This window comes from Zeus faber (assembly GCF_960531495.2).
Source record: "Zeus faber genome assembly, chromosome: 11".
Classification (NCBI taxonomy): Eukaryota; Metazoa; Chordata; class Actinopteri; order Zeiformes; family Zeidae; genus Zeus; species Zeus faber.
Genome location: NC_137205.1, coordinates 23,836,194 through 23,856,212, shown reverse-complemented (window position 1 = coordinate 23,856,212; position 20,019 = coordinate 23,836,194). Strand labels below are relative to the sequence as shown.

At 43.1% G+C, this 20,019-nt stretch overlaps 1 protein-coding gene across 2 annotated transcripts in view; it reads right to left on the bottom strand.

The window, feature by feature from the left end:
* Window positions 1-1,101: 1,101 nt before the first annotated feature.
* rab40c (RAB40c, member RAS oncogene family) overlaps window positions 1,102-20,019 on the bottom strand; it is a 19,149-nt gene continuing 231 nt past the window's right edge. Inside the window, exons 1-7 of one of the 2 annotated variants that reach the window (XM_080009490.1) lie at window positions 18,960-20,019; window positions 10,364-10,424; window positions 9,896-9,956; window positions 9,436-9,513; window positions 7,220-7,442; window positions 4,588-4,892; window positions 1,102-3,171 (exon numbers count right to left, since the gene is read on the bottom strand). The exon at window positions 18,960-20,019 is cut by the window's right edge and continues 231 nt beyond it. In XM_080009490.1, the coding sequence (XP_079865616.1) occupies window positions 4,618-4,892; window positions 7,220-7,442; window positions 9,436-9,513; window positions 9,896-9,956; window positions 10,364-10,424; window positions 18,960-19,101 (840 nt within the window). In that variant the 5' untranslated portion in view covers window positions 19,102-20,019 and the 3' untranslated portion in view covers window positions 1,102-3,171; window positions 4,588-4,617. Of the gene's footprint in view, window positions 4,893-7,219; window positions 7,443-9,435; window positions 9,514-9,895; window positions 9,957-10,363; window positions 10,425-18,959 lie in introns of both variants that reach the window. The other variant, XM_080009489.1, reaches the window with a different exon arrangement.

Sequence of the window (20,019 nt, the reverse complement as noted above, 5' to 3'; positions counted from 1 at the left end):
CGGCGGGGGTGGGGGGGTCTTTTCGGTTGGTTTCAGGACGTAGAGAGGGATGAGAAGGACCAATCTGCCTCAGCATCACCCCCACCCCCCTGCTGCTTCCGGCCAGCAGGGGGCGTGCTTGTGAAGAAGGGTTCATGGCGACTCTCCGAAGCGGAGATTTGTCGTTATCTAGATCATTGTCGGTTTTTATTTCAATGTCTTTAAAGACGGTCATTGCCACCGTAGCACAGTACATTTGACATTTCTTTCTTAATCACTTGCCTGGTAAAAAGGTTTAAAGAAAATACACAAATATAATTCATGTATAAAATAAATAACATTTGTGTCCAGTCCAGTCCTTGATTCCCTGCCTCACTGTTTACCGCATTGGCAGCAGTTTGTCTCCCTCTAGTGGCCAGAATACGTCGCTGCGCCAGTGTACTTATCTATGTACTCAAAAGAGATTCCTGATTTTATTCATTCATGTGGATGTTTGTGTTTTTACTGCAGTGGGTAACGAGGCTGTAGCTGGAACCAGGGAGAGAATGATAATTATCTCCCACCAGACCACGAAATGTTTCCATATACAAATAAGATGGAGAATGAATTGACTCATCTCCTGGTGTCACACCGCAGCTTCATACATCTACGTGTGCCGGCTTCTAATCAGTACAATTTACAAGTCAATACATCCTTAACTATTTTAACTAGCTATGTATAATGATACAATGAACATGGAGAACAACTTATGAGCCATTTAAACAATTGTGTTTATCTTTTTAACATCATCGGCCCCGACACTAGAAAGTGTATTCAATTTGATAAAAGCAACTTTCGGATAAAAGCAGGCGCATTAAAATTGATTTGTCATTTATAACCTACCAATACGACAGGATCATTTTATTTAAATACCACATTTTTATTGCCCTCGATCTTGTTAATAAAGAGTTTACGGATTATTGATAAAGACCTTTACCAGACGATGGGGTTTCCATTGACTCTATACTCCGCTAGATGGCGATGTTGCCCCAGGACGCTCCACTTAATTTTTTACCCAACTTATTTTTACCAATTAATATATTTGAATAATAAATAATAAAAATAAAAAAAACCACCAAAAACTGAGTTGGAAACATTTATTTATATTATTGTGGAAAAAAATCATTACTCCTCATACCACAACCGTAGCTGTACAATCAATAATTTAAAAAAAACAAGCTGTTCAGGTAAAAGTGTCAGAAGACAAACTCACACACTCCCTCGCTTATACTTCACGTCGACTTCAAACCAAAGATTGTATTAGTGTTAAATGTGTGCTCTCTCGTTTCCATCGTTACTTCCACAACAGTATTTCCCCGCCCAACAAACTGGTCAAACCCAAACCCAACCTGTCATCATCATCATCATCATCATCATCATCTCATCATCATCACACTTCCACACTTTAGCAGGAAAGGAGCAAAGTCAACAATGAGAAAGATGTCCTATGACATAATATAAAACAGTCGTAAAATAAAGGACAAAACTGTGTTTTTAAACCAGGATCTTTACATTATATACATGCGCATATTGGATGTACTGTATGAGGTGCAACATAATAATAAAATAAAATTTTAAAAATGACAATTCAAAAAAACAAGGGTGTTATAAGGTCGGTCTGTGCTGTTCCTACATCGGAGGGAGATTCTTCTTCTGCTACAAAGCAGGAACATCATCGTTGTTCTTTTCCCCTCACGTTTCATTTTGTTCATTCTCACATTAGTGGCGACACAGACCTTAAAAAGGCTGCGTCGGCAAGTTTCACCGCGCCGCGTGAAACGCTGCCGTTTATCCGCAACCGATAGGAAGTGAAGCAGCGTCAACACAATGTGCCCCCTGCTATGTACATCCACCGCCTCCTAAATCAGATATCTCAGCAGCTTCTTCAGTGATAGTGGAGTGTCTGGGTGGCAGCGGTTGGAAACCTCTACTGACACGAGCTTCAACACAGATAACGTACTAATAAATAGCTTAGTGAGTTGTACATGGGCGCCTCCTTCTACCACCAGAGCTCTAGCTTATCAGACCGACTGCGACCGCGGGACGGGAGGGGGGGGCAGCGAACACCCACAATTCAAATCAAGTTCAGCTTCACTTCCCGTCCCGGGTTCTGCTCTCGCAGAAGCTCGAGCGATGTGACCCTGCTTCGTCCGGCTCGTCGCGGCTCCGCCGGGGGTTGAGGGGAGTGGGACCCAAATGGTAAAAGGGACGGAATCCGTCGAAAACGCAGCCGTGCGACATCACCGCCTGGACAATGATCGCGGTGAGGTCTACTCGATATCTGACGCGTCGCCACTGCTGCACATCAATTCCAGAACCCGTGTTGAAGACGGCGAAATGAGCTTCATCGCCCCCCCCCCCCCCACCTCCGTCGTGACACATCTTCGGCCGTGCTTTGACATCGTCCTTCATTTCCGACGACGACACGGCGTCAATCGCCGCGCGACCCTGCCGCAAAAACGTCAACGCGACAGGACGACAAACGACCAAACGGGACGCTCCGCCGGCCCCTCGCTGCGGGCTGTGATGCTGGCGGGCGCGGCACGGAACATTCCGTCCGGAAGCGCGGAGGAGACGCGGAAGAAAAACAATCGTTTTCACGATGGCAGCAACAACAGAGAAAAGCAGTAGAGGAGGGAGCGAGAGATAATTTCCACTTGGGTGTTTTTGGGGGGGGGGGGGGCGGGGGGCGTTGAAAGAAAAGGAAAAAGAGAAAAAAGACTTTAGACGGAGCAGACTGATGGAGCATCAATTATTCAGCAGCAGCTATGAATCCTGGGAGAGTGCGGAGCGGAGGCGTATGGATCTTAGAGACAAGAAATGGAACAGCGGGACTGGTTGTGCGCGCGTGCGTGCATGCGTGTGTGTGCGTGTGTGTGTTGTGAACTTGTGCGTTTGCTCCGTGTGAGTGAAATGACGCTCGCCTATCGCTCCACAATAGAAAGGGGAGGAAAACGATTATTCAACGATTGCCATTTCTATATCGTCAGTGTTGATGTCTTTTTCGCGCCGACTCCTTTATTTTCTGCTTGAGTCGTACACGGCGCCGCTTCTCTCCCGACTTGACTCACGTCGTGCGTTTGCTTCAGAAATACAACATGTGACGCGTGCGCTGCGGTTGGAAGAGTGATTCACTCCCGCTCGCCCCAGGATCTAGGGTCAAAAAGAAGTGAATTTCAATACATTTTAATATCAAAAGGACAATAAAGTGACTCATAATAACTAACTAACAATAACCGTCTACATCCCAGAGGGAGGAGCCTGGTTTCCTTAGAACGTCTTTCTACTTGGACGATGTGCTGAACTCCGGCCCAGGCGGCAAAAGACGGACTAAACTACCCTGAACCACAGCGCTACGCGAACGACGACGCACGAGACAAACTGATTACTTCCCCAAGCGGAAATAAGCGGGGAGTAATCTGGAAATAATGACACCGCAGTAATGACACCGCAGATGAGACACGGAGCCAGATGACCTGAAATCACTTTGATATTACAATTTGGCCGAGGCACTGCCGAGACGACGCAGCGGCATCCATTTTGTTTGGTTTCGATGGGGGGGGGGGGGGGGGGGGGGGTGATGAAGGCCACTGTTTACTCTAAACATTGTAAATCACCCAAAATGTCCATTTTGCCTCCACCCGTCAAGCGGACGGCGTCAACTTTACCTCGCCATCGCAGTTATTAAAACGTGCGAACCAAATGGCCCGAATTACTGGGAGGGAGCATCTGGCACAGGACGCATCGCAGAGGTGGAGGAGGCTCTGAGGGGTGCGTACGAATCCGTTTCGGATTTTGTCTGTTGTAAGAAGCTGAACCTGACCCAAAGGATCACTAGGATCAGTAACGGTGTCAAGGAGGGGATAAACAAGAGCAGCTAAGAGAGAGAGAGAGCGAGAGAGAGAGAGAGAGAGAGAGAGAGAGAGAGAGAGAGAGAGAGAGAGAGGGGACACCAGGGCTGGGCGATATATTGATTTTAAATCATCATGGGTGATATAGGACTAGATATCGTGTGGCTTTTTGGTTCTGGTGACATTGTGATGTTGTCTTTGAGGAGCCCTACAGTAAAGTAGTCCAGCTTTCTGAACTTGATGAGACGGTTTTAGCCGTTCTAATCGGTGGCTCTTGCCTGCTTAACAAATATTTTTAGTGTGTAAATATCTTACGAAAAGCGCAAACGGTCACCCCCCAAAATATTGTCAAATGATCATTATCAACCAAAAAATATTGTGATTTTTGACGATGCCAATATTGCTCAGCCCTAGGAAAATCAAGTCCGGCAGGACCACGACGCCAAAAAGTGAGCCGCGCCACATAGAGGAAGCGAATGAATCCTTGTTGTTGTACATGAGCTTGTTTGAAGTTCCACTTGGGAGTGTTCCTGTTCACGTGGTTTGGTCGGTCTCCAACAGAGCAGAAAAGAAAACAAAGGGATGGACCAGGAGGCTTTTTTCCCTCCTCTTGTTCACGTTCCTCGCTTCCACCCTTTCCGGCCCAGAATAGGGGGAAACCCCGCGGCTTTACCCCCGAACCGTCCCGCGCGTCCCTCCCCCTCCCCCCCGGTCTCACCCTGGAGGGGATGGAGGGCGGAGGTGGAGACTAGGAGATCTTGCAGTTGTTGCGGGTGCAGTTCTGCGGGGGGCTCTGCGGCGGGCGGATGGACTTGGAGCGCTTCAGGCTGTTCCCCTTGGAGCCGCCGGCCGGGTTGGCCAGCGAGTAGGAGCGTCCGTGCATCATGACGGCGTTCATGCCGTTGGCCATGGAGAAGGACTTGAGGTGCGACTTGATGGCCACGGGCAGGGGGAGCTTGTCGATGAGGTGCACGGGCGTGCACGACACGATGGCCCGGCAGCAGAGGTCCTGGAGGCTGAAGACTGGGGATGGGGGTATAGAATGGAGATTAGAGACGCAGAGGAAGATCCTAAAGAGCCAAGATCGGTCAGAGGGTTCTCCACCCGGGTTTACGACACAGAACCCGACGCGACGGTGCTGCCTCCAGGTGCTTCTACGCCAGAGTGGAGTACTTTCAAAAGCTAAAAAAAAAAAAAAAAGGGTTTTGGAAAAGAAAATTTAATAAAAAAATAATAACTTTTTCAGAAAAGCTAATTTGACGTTAACCACTTTTTATTTATCATGCTTTAATAATGGCTGACGTTTGCCACAACAGCAAAGACAGAGATAAACAATAAAGTGCCTGTTAATACTAAGTTATTAATAAACTAATTATTTATAAATTATTATTAATTATTATAATAAACAAATTATTTATTAATTATTATTAATAATTATTTGAAACAAATTATTTATTAATTATTATTAATTAATATTAGTAATTAATGTTATTATAAACAAATTAGTTACTAATTATTTATTAATCATTATTATAAACAAATTAGCTGCTAATTATTTATTAACAGTTAGTTCGCTAGTCAGTCTGTGGAGCTAAATAAGGTATTTATTACAACCTCCATCTAAGCTAGCTAACCAAGGATCCTGGATCCATAGGCTCCAGGATAAGATACAAAAATGTACAGCTGGTCGAGAGTCCGTTGCTATGGAAATAATGTGCACTTCACCTGAAACCTTTTATTGTCTTCTTATATCGGCACAAACAGCGTCGGCTCAACACTTGTGGATCTGGCCTAAATGTGCATCTTCACCAAATGCAAAGTGGGATTTTATGAGTGACGTGTTTGTATGAATAGTCAGTGATAGAGCAAAGCGAAGCGCTCTGAAACCCTGCGTGCCGCGCCTCGAGGGTAGGAATTAAGACCTTTTCAAGCTCCAACCACCCCGCAAGCCAATGCAATTTGCAAAGCAACAGCCAAGCGGTTCCCTGAATATTTCATAAGTTCCCCAAGTTGTGTTATAGCTCCTCACAGACCTGGAATAATAAACTGCTCTGTCACGCATCTCAAATTTATATAAGGTAAACAACCAAAACTCAATCCATATGACTCCTATAACACCTACTATAAACAAATACCTCTTATTCTAGTTGTGCTCCTCTCTGGCAGGAGACTTTAATGTTAACTTTCATATGTTCTTCTGTAATTAACCAAGGAAGAGGTTGGTTATTTTGCAATTAAATGTGGTGGTGTAATCACAGCCGACCCTTCGCCACTTCAAGAGTCTTAGTGCGGCACCAGAAGGGTCTCGCCGAGGCCCCGGGGGGCGGCGAGAAACATTCATTTAGCGAGCACGCGGGGACGCCGCCGTCATCTGCCTCCCCTCTAATTACACATGATCTCAAGGAAAGGAGGATGACAGCGGAAGGAGGGAGCATGAATAAGTAAAGTGCGAGAGAGAGAGTCTAGGAATGTGATATTAAGCTGAAGACAGCCAGGTTCCATTAGAGCTTAGTAGAGCTCTATGGTTCACTATTTATAATTTCTTAAGCGGGACAGACTCATTTCCTCCTCCATGGGCAGCGGAGAGCTTAAAGAACAACTGATTAGAGGGTTGGACTCGTAATCACATTAAAATCTAATAGCATTTTCAACGTGAGGGCTGTGATATATATATATATATATATATATATATATATATATATATATATATATATATATATATATATATATATATATATATATATTTTTTTTTTTTTACTGCTCTACATCTCAGAGAACATGTCGTCACTAAAGAAACGTCACATGGGCTGAGGGATGAATACTTGTTTCTCTGAACTAATCAGATCATTTTGAATTATATAAATATTAATATGTATTAAATAGTTTTTAATATATTTTTTCTAAGGGGCACAAGCAACCTTGTGAAACGCACCCAAAATACCACCATGGCTGCTAGTTCATATTTAGTGATTCATTCATTCGATTTGTCAATAATCTTTTAATTATTTACTTCAACCATTACATGAATTGACCATAATATATATCAAGAATATAATGACTTAAAATAAATAATAAATATAATAAAAATCTAATAAAAATAGTTTATTTACCTCCCAAAATGTATTTTTATTTTCTTTCAAAATTTCTAGAAATCAATATATGAATTCATATCATCTATGGGTCTATCTACAGGCACACGCGCACACACGCACGCACACATGCACACACACACACACACACACACACACACACACACACACACACACACACACACACACACACACACACACACACACACACACACACACACACACACACACACACACCAACCAACAGAGGTCGAGACCTACCTCTGTTGGGCCTCCAGAACTTCTCCATGCCGTGCCTCATGAGGACGATGCGCGACAGCTCCGTGAACGACTCGATGACGTTGAAGTTGCACAGCGGGCTGACCTCGAAGAAGGTCATGCCGTTCTTCTCGGCGTATGCCCTCGCCTGCTCCGTGGGGACCTGCCGCTTGAACGCCAAGTGCAGCCGGTTGCCCACCAGGATCCTGGGTACGCCGGGGGCGTGCTGGGAGAAGGGGGAATCCGGGGTGAGTGAACTGGGTCAGTACTGCAGCGCGTCGGTTCCGAGGGAGTGGTTGGGTTGTTTGAAGTCCTCTGCAAAAGCTATTTTAAAGCCGCACTGTGTAGCGTCATCAAACAGCGCCCTCTGTGGTCATGGGTGGCAACTGCACATTCATTTTTCAACTACAGTGTGCTAAAAACAGTAGAAGCAAACTTGGAGGAGGCCTCAGTCTAGCTAGTGAGCGTGCATGGGGAGAAATATATCTCCCTGCCGCTCATATATCTTCTTGTATCCTACTCACGTACGGAGCTCGATCTCCTGTCGTGTTTAAAACTTTTTCCTTCCCTTCCTTTCCTTTCGGGTCGCGCCCAACCAGGGAGCCGAGTGCCGCGAAATTCACCGGGTACAATCAAGCCCCGGATGGACAGATTTAGTGCCCGTACGCTCACTTTTGAGTTTAAATCGAGAGAAAGGCACAGGGGGCAAGTTTCAAAAGTATCTGCAGTTCTGCGCCAGCATGAGATGGCAAAGATAAGAGATGAAGAGACTGGCTGATTACTAATACAGCAGACACCGGGGCTGAATGTATCGTGGACTCACGTCTCGATGACTCACACTTGTTCCGACTAAATGAAGACAGGGCAGCAGAGAGACGCCGACCTCCCTTTCCTCTTCACGCTCCATCCGACACTTCGCTCTTCTTCCTCTCGGCATCTCTCCCTCCCTCTCTCTCTCCCCCACTCTTCCAATTCAGTTACATTTTGGGCATTTCCCACAGAGAATTTAAAATGTATTATTATTCTTTTTTTTTTTTAATCTTTGTTCTTCAGGCTAAAAGTATCTGAAACACGTTGTCGTTCAAGTTTGATCAGTATCGATCTACATTTGAAGCAGAAACTAGCGAAGAACCACCGTCATTTTATCGTAAGTAGAAGAACGTCGAGGCAATTTGATTAGTTTCAGGAGTGGCCAGTTTTGCGACACCAGCTTCGAGCTTCGTCTCGCCCGAATATCGTTATACATATTCGTGCCCAAAATTTGCAACAAAATAGGGTCAAAATAAGCCAGAATTTATGTCGTCTGATCCCGGCATTACAGAAACCTCGGAAAACTGTAATAATTACCAAACACGACTAAACTGGATCCCGAAGTATTGCTGCCTGCAGCTATATTTAATACTAAAAATTGTAATACTCAAATGTATTATTTTTGATCATTTCATGCTGAAGAAATAAAGAAGAATCTTCTACAGTCATAATTTCTTTCAGTTAAACTTGAGTGTAACATTACGCCCCTAAGTGGAACCGTTGATTGGAACCAGCTTGTGCTGGATAGTACACTGGCACACAAACAAAAAAAAAAAACGCACCTACACAGGAAGCAAAAAAAGGTCACACATTATAAATATCAGGAAGAGAGCTTCTACAGAAACAGTGAACACAAGTTACAGCTGCCTCAACGTCAACCAGGAGGATTAGAGACAGAGACCTTCAAGCACTGTTTTTTTTTTCTTTCATTTTCAAGGACTTCACGCAAATATAAATAGATTTTCGATGAACAATTCATCTTTTTGAATTCAAATATTATATAATCTTAGCCTCATTGTCTATTATTTATATATGTATATATATATATATATATATATATATATATATATATATATATATATATATATATATATATAACATTTATCTCATTGTCATCCACTATTATAAGTGTCCATTTCTATATTGTAAAAGTGTTTCTGGAATTATTTTTTATGACATTGTTGATGACGAAATTCAAGCACTTCAAGCCCCTCAAGGACCCGACGGGAACCCCGTAGAGAGTTATCGGTACCACGACACACACCAACAAATATGGACGAAGGTGAAGTGATGTGTGAGAGAACCGTAGCGAAATAAAGAGAGGGAGAGCAACTGTGTCTCTCGCCCAGACAGACCTCCATCGGGCCAAGGTAACATGCTCCGCTTCAAACAAACATCCCCACACTCACCTCGTCAATCTCTCTGATCCACCGGTCGATTCCGTCAAACGACCACCGGTTGGTGATGTCATACACCAACAAGATTCCCTGCGGAGCGCACACAGAGTTAATTGCCTGTCTCCATAGTTCCACTGCACCCCGTGGCTCCAGAACAGCCACCAGACGGACCGACAGACAGAGGAGATACACTTAATTTGAGGAGACTATTCTGTAATCTGATAAATATCTCATCTTAAGGTGGATTACTTAAGGTGGGTGGAAGAATATACCAGTTTAACCGATACATAAACAACGGGAGAACCATTAGTCATGTGTAACGTGAAGAACAAGGAGGTGCTGCAGACACCTTCCTTGTTTACTCCACTCAGCTGGAATGACCTTACAGGCTAAGGTCACAGCCTGAATATTAAGATAACATTATGTTAATGCCCAGTGGGAAATCCAGGAAATGAGTGTTGCTGGTTCACACCTGAGCGCCGCGGGAATACGAGCGAAAGATGGTGCAGAACCTCCCCTGCCCCGATGTGTCCCTGGAAGGAGAGCAAAAGAGAGAGAGAGAGAATGTTTAAAAATAAATATACACACATTGTGTTTAGTAAACAGTAACACAACTCAAACCAAAAAAATATCATATGTATGAGTATTGGGTTTCATTTCTGGGTCAAATGTTATTTTGGTGTCAAGCACATCCTGTAAAGACGAAGCTTAAAACACTTCTTAAAGCTGAACATATTCACTAGTCAAACTACTAACGAAATAGACAAACTACAAATCGACTTGACAAATGATGACAATTACAACCAAACCGTGGCATGCGTTTGATTTCGGTCGATTTTCTATGAGCATTTAATTCACGTTAACTCGGCGGTGCAGCATGTGAATGCAGCGGCGCAGCAGAAAAGACAGAGAAAAAAAACAATTTCAGACGCCGTCTTACCAAAGCTCCAGCTTCACTCTCCTCCCATCCAGCAGAATAGTGGTGGTCTTGTAGTCGATACCTGGATAGAGAGACAGTGAAGAGGCCATTAGGCAAATGGATCCATTACTGAACAGACAAATAACCGTAGAACACACGTTCCAAGCACAAGAGTCCACATCAGATTTTGTTCGTGGCAAAGGCCCCGCGGGCTAACAGCAGCAGTTATAGCTTCCAAATCAGCAGAGCACGGAAAGTGAGCAGAGCTGAAATGCTGAACTCAGCCTGACTGAACCGCGGTGAGAGCAGGGCGTCCCACCAAGTGCCTGCTGTCCAGATAATTGATAGGGATGTGCCAAAATGTTCCTTCACCTCAAAACACTGGACACAGAATCATTTGTGAGGATAACAGGCAGCCACAAACAAACACATTTTTACTTTTGGCTTTTGTATACACTGAATTGTAATATCATATGTATTTTTATGTGACTTTTATGTCATATATAAAGCACGTATCCATCAGACCACCTCATTCTTCTGTTTAACTGCCTGAGGATGTTTGAGTCAATCTACCTACGTCTGTCTTTCTGTCTTACTGCATGTTTTTGATCTGTCTTTCTCCCCCTTTGTCAGTATAACAGAGTCCATCTCCGTGGTGAGACAACACTCTGCCCTGCAAGCCCCGCTCTGCAGAGAGCCCCGCTGTGAGAATCAAACCATTAAGTCTACAACAGCTCCTCTGAAAAGTGGCCTGTTATTCCCAAAGCTGGCTGCGCATTTAAATAGACTTCCCTTATCTGATGGTGGACCTCAGCTGACTGGGGAAATTCAAAAGAACATCACCGCACCGTGCGCAATTACACCAACACCCCCCTGCTCCACATCCTTCCAGACGTGGTGTGATGATGGAGAACAAAGATTACGTCATGCAGCGAACTAACAAGCATTACGAGTTAGTGATGGGCTTTTCAAAAATAATATAAACCTCTAATACTAGTTTGATAGTGGAAGGAAATTAACGAGAAGACACTGACAAGACATTGGACGAATATATCGGCAATCTGCGAACTTTTTGTGCAATCTTTGTCCTTTTATTTTGCTAATTTAATGGTCGTTCTCCTCGAGAATTCAACTCGGCAAATAATTAACCCGTCTTTAAAACCGAATGTGTCGCCGCCGACAATGATGTGTGTCGCTTCTCCGTGTCATTTACGTCCTGGTGAAATCACATGCGCCGTTCATTTTATTGGTCCGTCCTCGCTTCTGGCGAACCCAGCGGCTTTCGAAGTCACAATGAGTGATGTCACGCTCAGCCAATCAGAAGCTCGATTACTATCCCCCACGGTCCACCAATCAGAGCGAGAGATTATTGGACCGATCCAATGAGCTTCGAGCCACGTGCAGTTTTTGGAGTGTGTTGACGCTTTAGACCAGCGTAGGTTTTGCCAGTTTTTTTTCTGCATGATGGTTGCAAAGAATTGTCTGAGGCCAAGTGGAGCCGGTGGTTGGAGACTTTCTACACCGGCGTGAGAAATTATTTTTGCAGACAGAGCAGATTTATCAGATTTATTTATCACTTTAATCGCCAGCTGTAGGGCTGGCGGTGGCTCGTAGAAAAACTTTGCTGACCTAGATTTGAACGCTTGTGCCCGCCCTAATCACCAGAAAGAACCCCAAAAAAACACTGGTGAAGTGAGTAACATGGCCATTGATGAGTCATTTTAACTGACAGATACAGGCGTTTAGAGTCGCTTCACACACGGATAAGACGTAACAAATACAATTGTGGGAGGCAGCAATCATGTTGCCCTATTCCAATTATGCTTCTTTTTTTTTTTTATTAAAATGTAAATTTTGCTGCCATCATGCATTAAACAAAAAAAAAACAAAAAACCTGACTTTATATTCCGTTTATTTCCAGTCTCCTCCATGTTTGGCACCTCATGAAATAATTGGCCGATATGCATTTCACCAGTCTTTTAATTAGTATATCCATGAATAACCATAGCTGACAGAAACAAGGCTGGAGTTACAATGGAAAGAGGAAAAGCATTCACTGCTTGTCAGACTTGTTCATCAAAGTCCATGAAATTTTGGATCTGGGCTCAGCCTGCACACGGAGGAAGAAGCTTGAGAACACATTTGCTTCCACATAAATGACCCTTTTCCCTACCGTTGTACTGAGCCAGCCACTGCAGGCAAAGGCAGAGATTGCATAATTAAACCAAAAATCTGCCAGAGGTATTAGGACATCAAACCTATTTAATTTCAGTCACACAAGGCAACTATCAGTTCATGTGTTTTAAGGCTTCAAAAACAAAACATGCATTTATTCAGAAATTGATTCCCTAAAAATCACCAGTTAAGATCTACTCTGAGCCCTGGGATGTTCTGTGAATGTGGCCCCAAGTGTTGGGACAAAAAAACGTTGCTCGTCGATGAACCGGTTTGATGCTCCTTGAGTATAGGCCGAGGTTTCATCTGCTGATGGATAGGGGCTCGGGATTTTGGCACAAAATGGTGTATTATGCATCAGCCTGAACATCATGAACATCAATCAAAATACAGTTCCTATCTTTTTTTGAAGGGGGGGGGGGTTGGAAAGGCAAAGAGCAGTGTGGGTACGTTTCTAAATAATAAAAATAACTCATATGAAATAAACAAGTCTGTCATAATGTTTGAAAATAATTAAATGCAGTACCGGTACATTCACTACTTTTTGAGTCTGGTAGCATTTTTTTTGACACAGATAGCTTCAGTACAACCCTTTTTTACTCTAGAAATACACTTTTTGAGAAAACGAAATCAATATTTATTAGCATTAACTCTTATGTTGCGTTTTCACTTTAGATGTAGGTTATTTTATTTTATGTTTCCTTGTGGAACGAAACAAGTGCGTATGGAACAAAACCATGCGTAATGGGGACACTTTTTCCGGGACTCTCTCCCCCAGAAACACAGAAAATAAGAGTCGTGCCCAGTTTCTTCGTGCCCTGTCCCCACACTGTTTTTAGTTGTTTTATTTGGAGGACTGGGGCTTAGCTCTCCGTGTTGCACTCCGCCATCGGGGCGCACAGAGAGCCGTGTATGTGTCTCATTCACATATTTAAAAAAATATATATATGATTCCCCTTGTTTATAATTCCCCATTGAAATGTTAACCCAGTGCATTTTGTAAGCTTCTATCTGTTTTATCCTGTTATTGTAATGCACAGGGACTGACAACAAAATTAATAAAAAAATGACTGCACGACTTGAAGAATCTCAGTCGACTGATGGGTTTCCGACTGATGATTCGACTCGTCGACTTTCAGGCGGCAGCCCTAATGAACGCACTAACTGACGTGTGGCTCGTATAGTGTAGTGATTAAGGCTTTGCCCTACACAGTAGTCCCAGGTTCCCTTTGTGACAACTACTCATACTGGTTAAATGACTTGTTTTTCTCAATATGTTTCAACTTGATAATGAAATCGAGTGTGAGTGAATAATACTTTTGACAGTAAATGCAAGTACAGAAGAATAAAGTGGCCAAGGGTTTTAGCGGATATGGAAAGTGCTTATGGACAGACATGTCATTAGGACGTTGTGCAGAGGTAATTCAGCGATTCGGAGATGTGTTGATGTGAAATATATTATGCTATTATTGCCCCATTAGCCTGCCACAGTTTAAAAACTGTCAAAACCGATAAGCTGCGAACCATAGCAGTCATGTGATTCACTGAGGGAATAAATCAGTAGCTGCTTCAAACATCATCATTCACGTCATCGTTCCCGTAACAAAGCAAGCTCCGAAGCAGTAGTTCAGTTGGAATTATTTGCGAGTTCGATACCCGCAACATCTCTATCGGCAGTTTTATCCTCCATTGTGGAACACAGGACTGAATCATTGACATTTTGTTAAACTGTGCCGTTAAAATGTCTTAAGTAAGTCTTAAATTTGGAATGGGCATGCATGTCTTGACTTTAATCGGCAGTTTCATCTTCCACTGTGGAACACAGGACTGAATGATTGACATGTTGTTATACTGTGCCATTAAAATGTCTTAAGAAAGTCTTAAATTTTTAATGGGCGTGCACTAGTATTGACTAAATGCTACTTTGTTTTCCTTGCCCACACAAACAAGTCACCATTATGTTAACCTGAAATACACCCCTTTTCTTACGACATGACATCTAAACTTATTGGAGCCCGCTCTGCTCTGATGTCATACTTAACATTAGCGTTCAATTTGATGAAGCCAGATTCTTTAACATTGGGTTTTGCACTTAAAATATTCAGCCTCCTTGCCAAACATCTCTATCTTCCCCACTTACTTTCCCTCTGCCAGAAAATCAATAGCGATAGTTGTGTTTGCACAGTTACTTTCTGATGAGGCGCACTCAGCTGTTCCCCTCTGCCCTCCATATTTAATGAAGCTGATTGAACGTGTTTGATCTCGCTGGCGTCAATTAGGCTGGCTTCCTGCTTGGAAACGCCGACTGGGCCAGAGTTGTGGCACAACTTCTTCTTGGGCTGGCACTGACAAGTTAAAAAAACAAGCTGCTTGCACTGAAACTAGGGTGAATTTGTCTACGGATTGAAAGAAAAATAATTAATTCATGTATTGCAATTGTATTTTTTGACAGTTTTACTCGCCCCACTGCCTCCTGAATCATTATTTACATTGCATTTGTTTACATACGAATAATACAAGGTGTATTCACTGTATTTTTCACTTGGCTATATTGGTACTTTTCAGTTGGGTACTTTTTCTTTCCGTAATGCATTGGCCTAAATATTGGCTGCTTAGACTTGTGTGCATTGTATGACTACAATCTCTCTGGGTCAATTATTCAATTGTTTTGTATGGTTTTCTGTTAAAAATGTAAATATTAAGAAAGTGAGTTAGTGACTCAAAAATATTGCAGAACTGTAATACTTAAGAGCAGGGACGGTCAACCTCTTAAATGTAAGGTCATATATTCATTGAAGTGCTTCATTTTAATCAGGCTGCCTATGGAAAACCATAGTAGACAATGATATTCACAACACACAATGGGAATAACAAGATATCAACATTAAATGAAGACAAAACAGAGGCAGGACGGAAAGAAAAAAACGCTCTGATTAATATCTAGACCTAGCCTGAACACTCTAATATCACCCCAAACCTCTCCACAAACATAAAAAGATAAAGAGTTGGTGTCATGATTTTACATTCAGGAACTTTCTCTCCAGAGAAAATTAAATTATAACTATGACAGTCATCACTCCAGCCGTTACAGTGAAATATCCCTTCCCACTTATATCTATTATTCACTATGCTAATGCTAACAACCGCAACATGTGACACTATGCTGCGAAGCGCTGCAGGGCTTGCATCACCCTGTGGCAGAATCCATTAGAATAACTGTGGTAAAAAAGGGGGTCAGGGTACATGGCTGATGCATTTTTCATCGTTTCTGTTGTCGTGAAATAAGAGCGAGGTGTTCTTCATCTTTATATTAATATGGATACTCAGGGAATCATCCTGCAGATAGAGCAGCGTGTTGCATTGCATCCATCTTTTTTTCCTGTGATGAAGCAGATCTGCACAGCTACCTCAGGGGTTAGAGTCAGCACATCAAGTCAGTGTGGGATGAGAATGGGGCCTCATTAGATTGTTTGCTTGTGACGGTGATGCTTCCACCCTCTAGTCCTTTCCCCTAACAAACTCATATCAGCCTTATTAGCATAGCATTAGAAGGATATGAGGGGAACACCCTCAAATCTTAGACAGAGGGACCCTATACAGTATGTGTAACAACTTAACCTGCTTTAACACATACAATGTAACCCTGAATTATCCGGGCATTACCTGGAGGAACTGTATGTGCAAACGCAAATGTCCGAATCATTTGGACCGGACATTAACCAGCCAGCACCCTACAAAGTCTGTGTCATGTCCGGTTGAGCGGTATGTGTGAACAGAGCAGGTAATTGTCCGGAGAATTCACAGCGAGCGAGTGGGCATGTCGCGTGTTGACGACATCTCTATCACGTGCCAGTTAATTGCTCTACCCAGGCTCCGCCCCTCGCCTAAACCAAACGGAGTATTTCAAGGTAGTGTAAACCCACCTGACACGGACAATCTCCGGCTGTGTGTTACATGTGTGAAAGGGCAACTCCGGACCTTATTATCTGGACAAGTTCATGTGTGAAAGCAGCTTTAAAATAGGGCTGGACAGTACTAAAAAAAAAACATCACATAATTACACATAACAATAATTTGACACTTTTTTAGGGTTGATTATTGGTGCTTTCATATGATATTTACAAAAAATAAATCAAACCAATCAATAGTAACATGGATATTAAGACCAAACAGGTAAAGTCATTCATAGAACGGTCTATGCTCATAAAATCACATTGCTTAAAAGACGAAATTGAACTAGATTATATCAAGTCATCACTCATCACACGATTCAGAAAAATATGTTGAAAATTGTATTAAACATCAATGATAATTATCTGATCAGTCTAAATTCTAAAGTCTACACTTTTCAGTGAAAGTAATGGATGACATCAGTACTGTGTATCAGATGATATTGTATCATTCAGATCCACACAGTGTAGGACTCAAATAGGGATATCTTTGCGTGCGTAGCTCTTTTTGAATCCAAACACGAGAAGCTCTCTCTGACAGCAGGCGGCGGGCCATCAGATACCGGCTGTCACTCCAGCGTGAGACCCAGCCACTCTGACTTCTCACGTCCAGAGAGAGCTCTTCTGTCGGGTGAAGCTGTCACACTCACCCCATCCTCTCCTCCTCCTCCTCCTCCTCCCTTGACAGAGGACCCTCCAGAACTCACATTATGTCAGCCCTTGTTAGATCGTGCTCTGCGTGACTTCAACTGGCAAATCCAGTGCTATTTTAAACCCACTATGATTTGTCGCCGTAAAAGGTGATTTATTTATTAATACACAGTACTGCTTTGAGTAATGGAGATATAGATAGATCGTAATGTAGATGAGTAACTGGGATTGGGATGCACAGATGCAAAGTGGAGTTACATAGATACCGGTATAGATGCTGGTACCAGTCATAATAATATTCTGATACCCAAATCTGATACCAACCTAACCTGGTAATTTAATCGACTAATGATTTTATGTTTTATTTTTGGAACTCTGAAAGTTTCATGTAAAGAAAATATGAATAAATCATTCACTGAAAATACGAAACAAACACGAGTCCTAAAAATCAGTAAGCTCATAATTATTTCATGGAGATTTTCCAGCATTCATATCATCACAGAGAGAATTGTCAAGTACAAGACTTTTGTACCTTTAACTATAAAGTAAAGAATCTGTTGCTCGATTATCTCGACAACATCCCACCTACTTCACACTTGGGGAGTGTATTGCTGGGGACCCAAGGACATGCGCTGTCTAATTTGGTGCAATTTGGACACGGCACACGTGGATTATTAATAAACTTACAATAAACAGTGAACAGCGAGCTGGCTTGGGGGCGGCGCTTCAGGGCTCTGCGACCGAGTCACGAAAAAGTTTCAGCTTCCATTGTGGAACACAGGACAGAATCTTTGACATTTTGTTAAACTGTGCCCTTCAAATGTCTTAGAATGTCTTGAATTTTGAATGGGCCTGCACTTGTCCCTATTAAATTATATATTTGAATCTCATTTAATATGCTTTTGTAATACTGCGATGAAATGAATTAAAGGGACATTTTATGCCGGGCAACATAATTCCAGCTTCAGAAAACAACCCCCTATGGAGGTACAGGCAAGCAGGAAATCCTGACAAACCAGAACAGCATCTGCTGCTGTTGTTGTTGCCGTTACCCACAGGGCTTGGTCAGAGATATGGGCTTTACACACCGCACGTACATGGGTGTATGTGTGTGTGTGTGTGTGTGTGTGTGTGTGTGTGTGTGTGTGTGTGTGTGTGTGTAATGGAAGAGTCACTGCAATCAAGTCGGCCACCATATAGAGTTCTTATAATGGCTCTGAGAGGTCTTAAAAACTAGAGTTGGCATGCTGCAATGGTCTGCCTTCTGCCTGCCACATGCATACACTGACACAGCTGACCACCATCCGTGTGCCAAGCAGAGTGTGTGTGAATCATCCATGTGTACGAGTCTTATGGCTCGGTGAAACCGTCAAAACCAAATACTACAATATCGTTTTGATTAATAGCTTGATATGAATGACTTGACAATGTTTGGGAATGACTATCTGTTCTTCCATAAGATATTTACACACAAGAAATATTTGAAGAAACAATCATTAACAATCTGTCTATCGTGACCAAGCGATAGACAGATACAACATTTAACTACATCGAGATATTATGATCCCAGACGGATTCCGGTCTCATACTATGATATTGACATTCTAATGATATATCGCCCAGCCCTATCGTAAGTGTCTGAGCATATAAACATTTGTGTGATGGAGAAATACAGTGCGGAAGAGAGATTAATGTGTGGAGAAATCAAATTGACCACGGTCCACACGGAGGAAGGTACGGGGGTTTAGCAGCGATCGGGCCGACGTGACACAACACAGCACAAAAACAGAACACTAGGAACCCCATCGGCGAGGGACGGGGTCCGGCTGAAGCCCACTCACCACTGCTGTAGGCGTAGGGGGACTCGGCAGAACCGTCCTGCAGGCTGTCCAGGATCTCCCCCTTGCCCACATCGCTGTCTCCCACCAGGAGGAACTTGAGCAGGTAGTCGTAGCTCTTCACTGGGCTTCCCTGGCTGCCCATCGCATCTCACATCTGAGACCAGCAGCAGGGAGGAGGGAGGAGGGCGACCAGGGGGTTTGGGGACGGGATCCAAACTAACAGGACGTCAGCAGCGTAACTTTTAACCGCTTGACCAAGAGACAGGAGCGTTTTTGGTCATCAACTCTGAGATCAGGTTCCCAGTGGCCCCAAAGTCTTTGTTTGAGACGCTTCACAGCTTCACAAAAAAACTGATCAAGACGGTAAAACAGAGTTAAAAAAAATACTGTTTCACCAGAGTCTTGCAATCAACTGAATCAAAGCATGCGGCCAAAAAAAATGTTTTTTTTGTTGTTTTTTTTTGCTTCTGGAAAAAGTTAACGTCCAAGAAAAGCGCCTGGCATTGTCCTTAATAAGACGCTTTCTGAAAAGAGGAGCCCGCGTCTCATAGTTTGGGACATAGTTTGGGAAACGTTTTAACCCAAAGGCAGAGAAAATACTTTGTATAACCTTAGTTTGTTAGCAAACGTCAGCGGTAGAGAATACATTGTGAGACTACAACCAGACCATGTCAGAATTGTAGTGTTAAACTTTTTTCCTAAGACCGTCTCCATAAATCGGTAGTTTCCCTCCAAAAAAAAGGTAGAATGAATAAATACTAAATAAATTGCGAAACACTTATCGAGTGGGGATAGTCGCAGGAAAAGTAGTTGAAGAACAAGCTAACCTTGTGGAGAGCTAAGTAGCTTAGCATCGGTTAGCATTGGTTACTAGACTAGTTATTACTGCCGGTGCTAGTAAAGCAGCCACCTGGCCGGGAAACTAGTATATATCCATTCAGACAAACCGCGGAAATAAATGTGAAAATTGCGTTTCTCCGTCGGAGAACGTATTGGCCGGAGAAGTGGTGACGCTAACGGCTAAGGCTATGGAGCCAGATGAGGTTAGCTGCACTCCAGT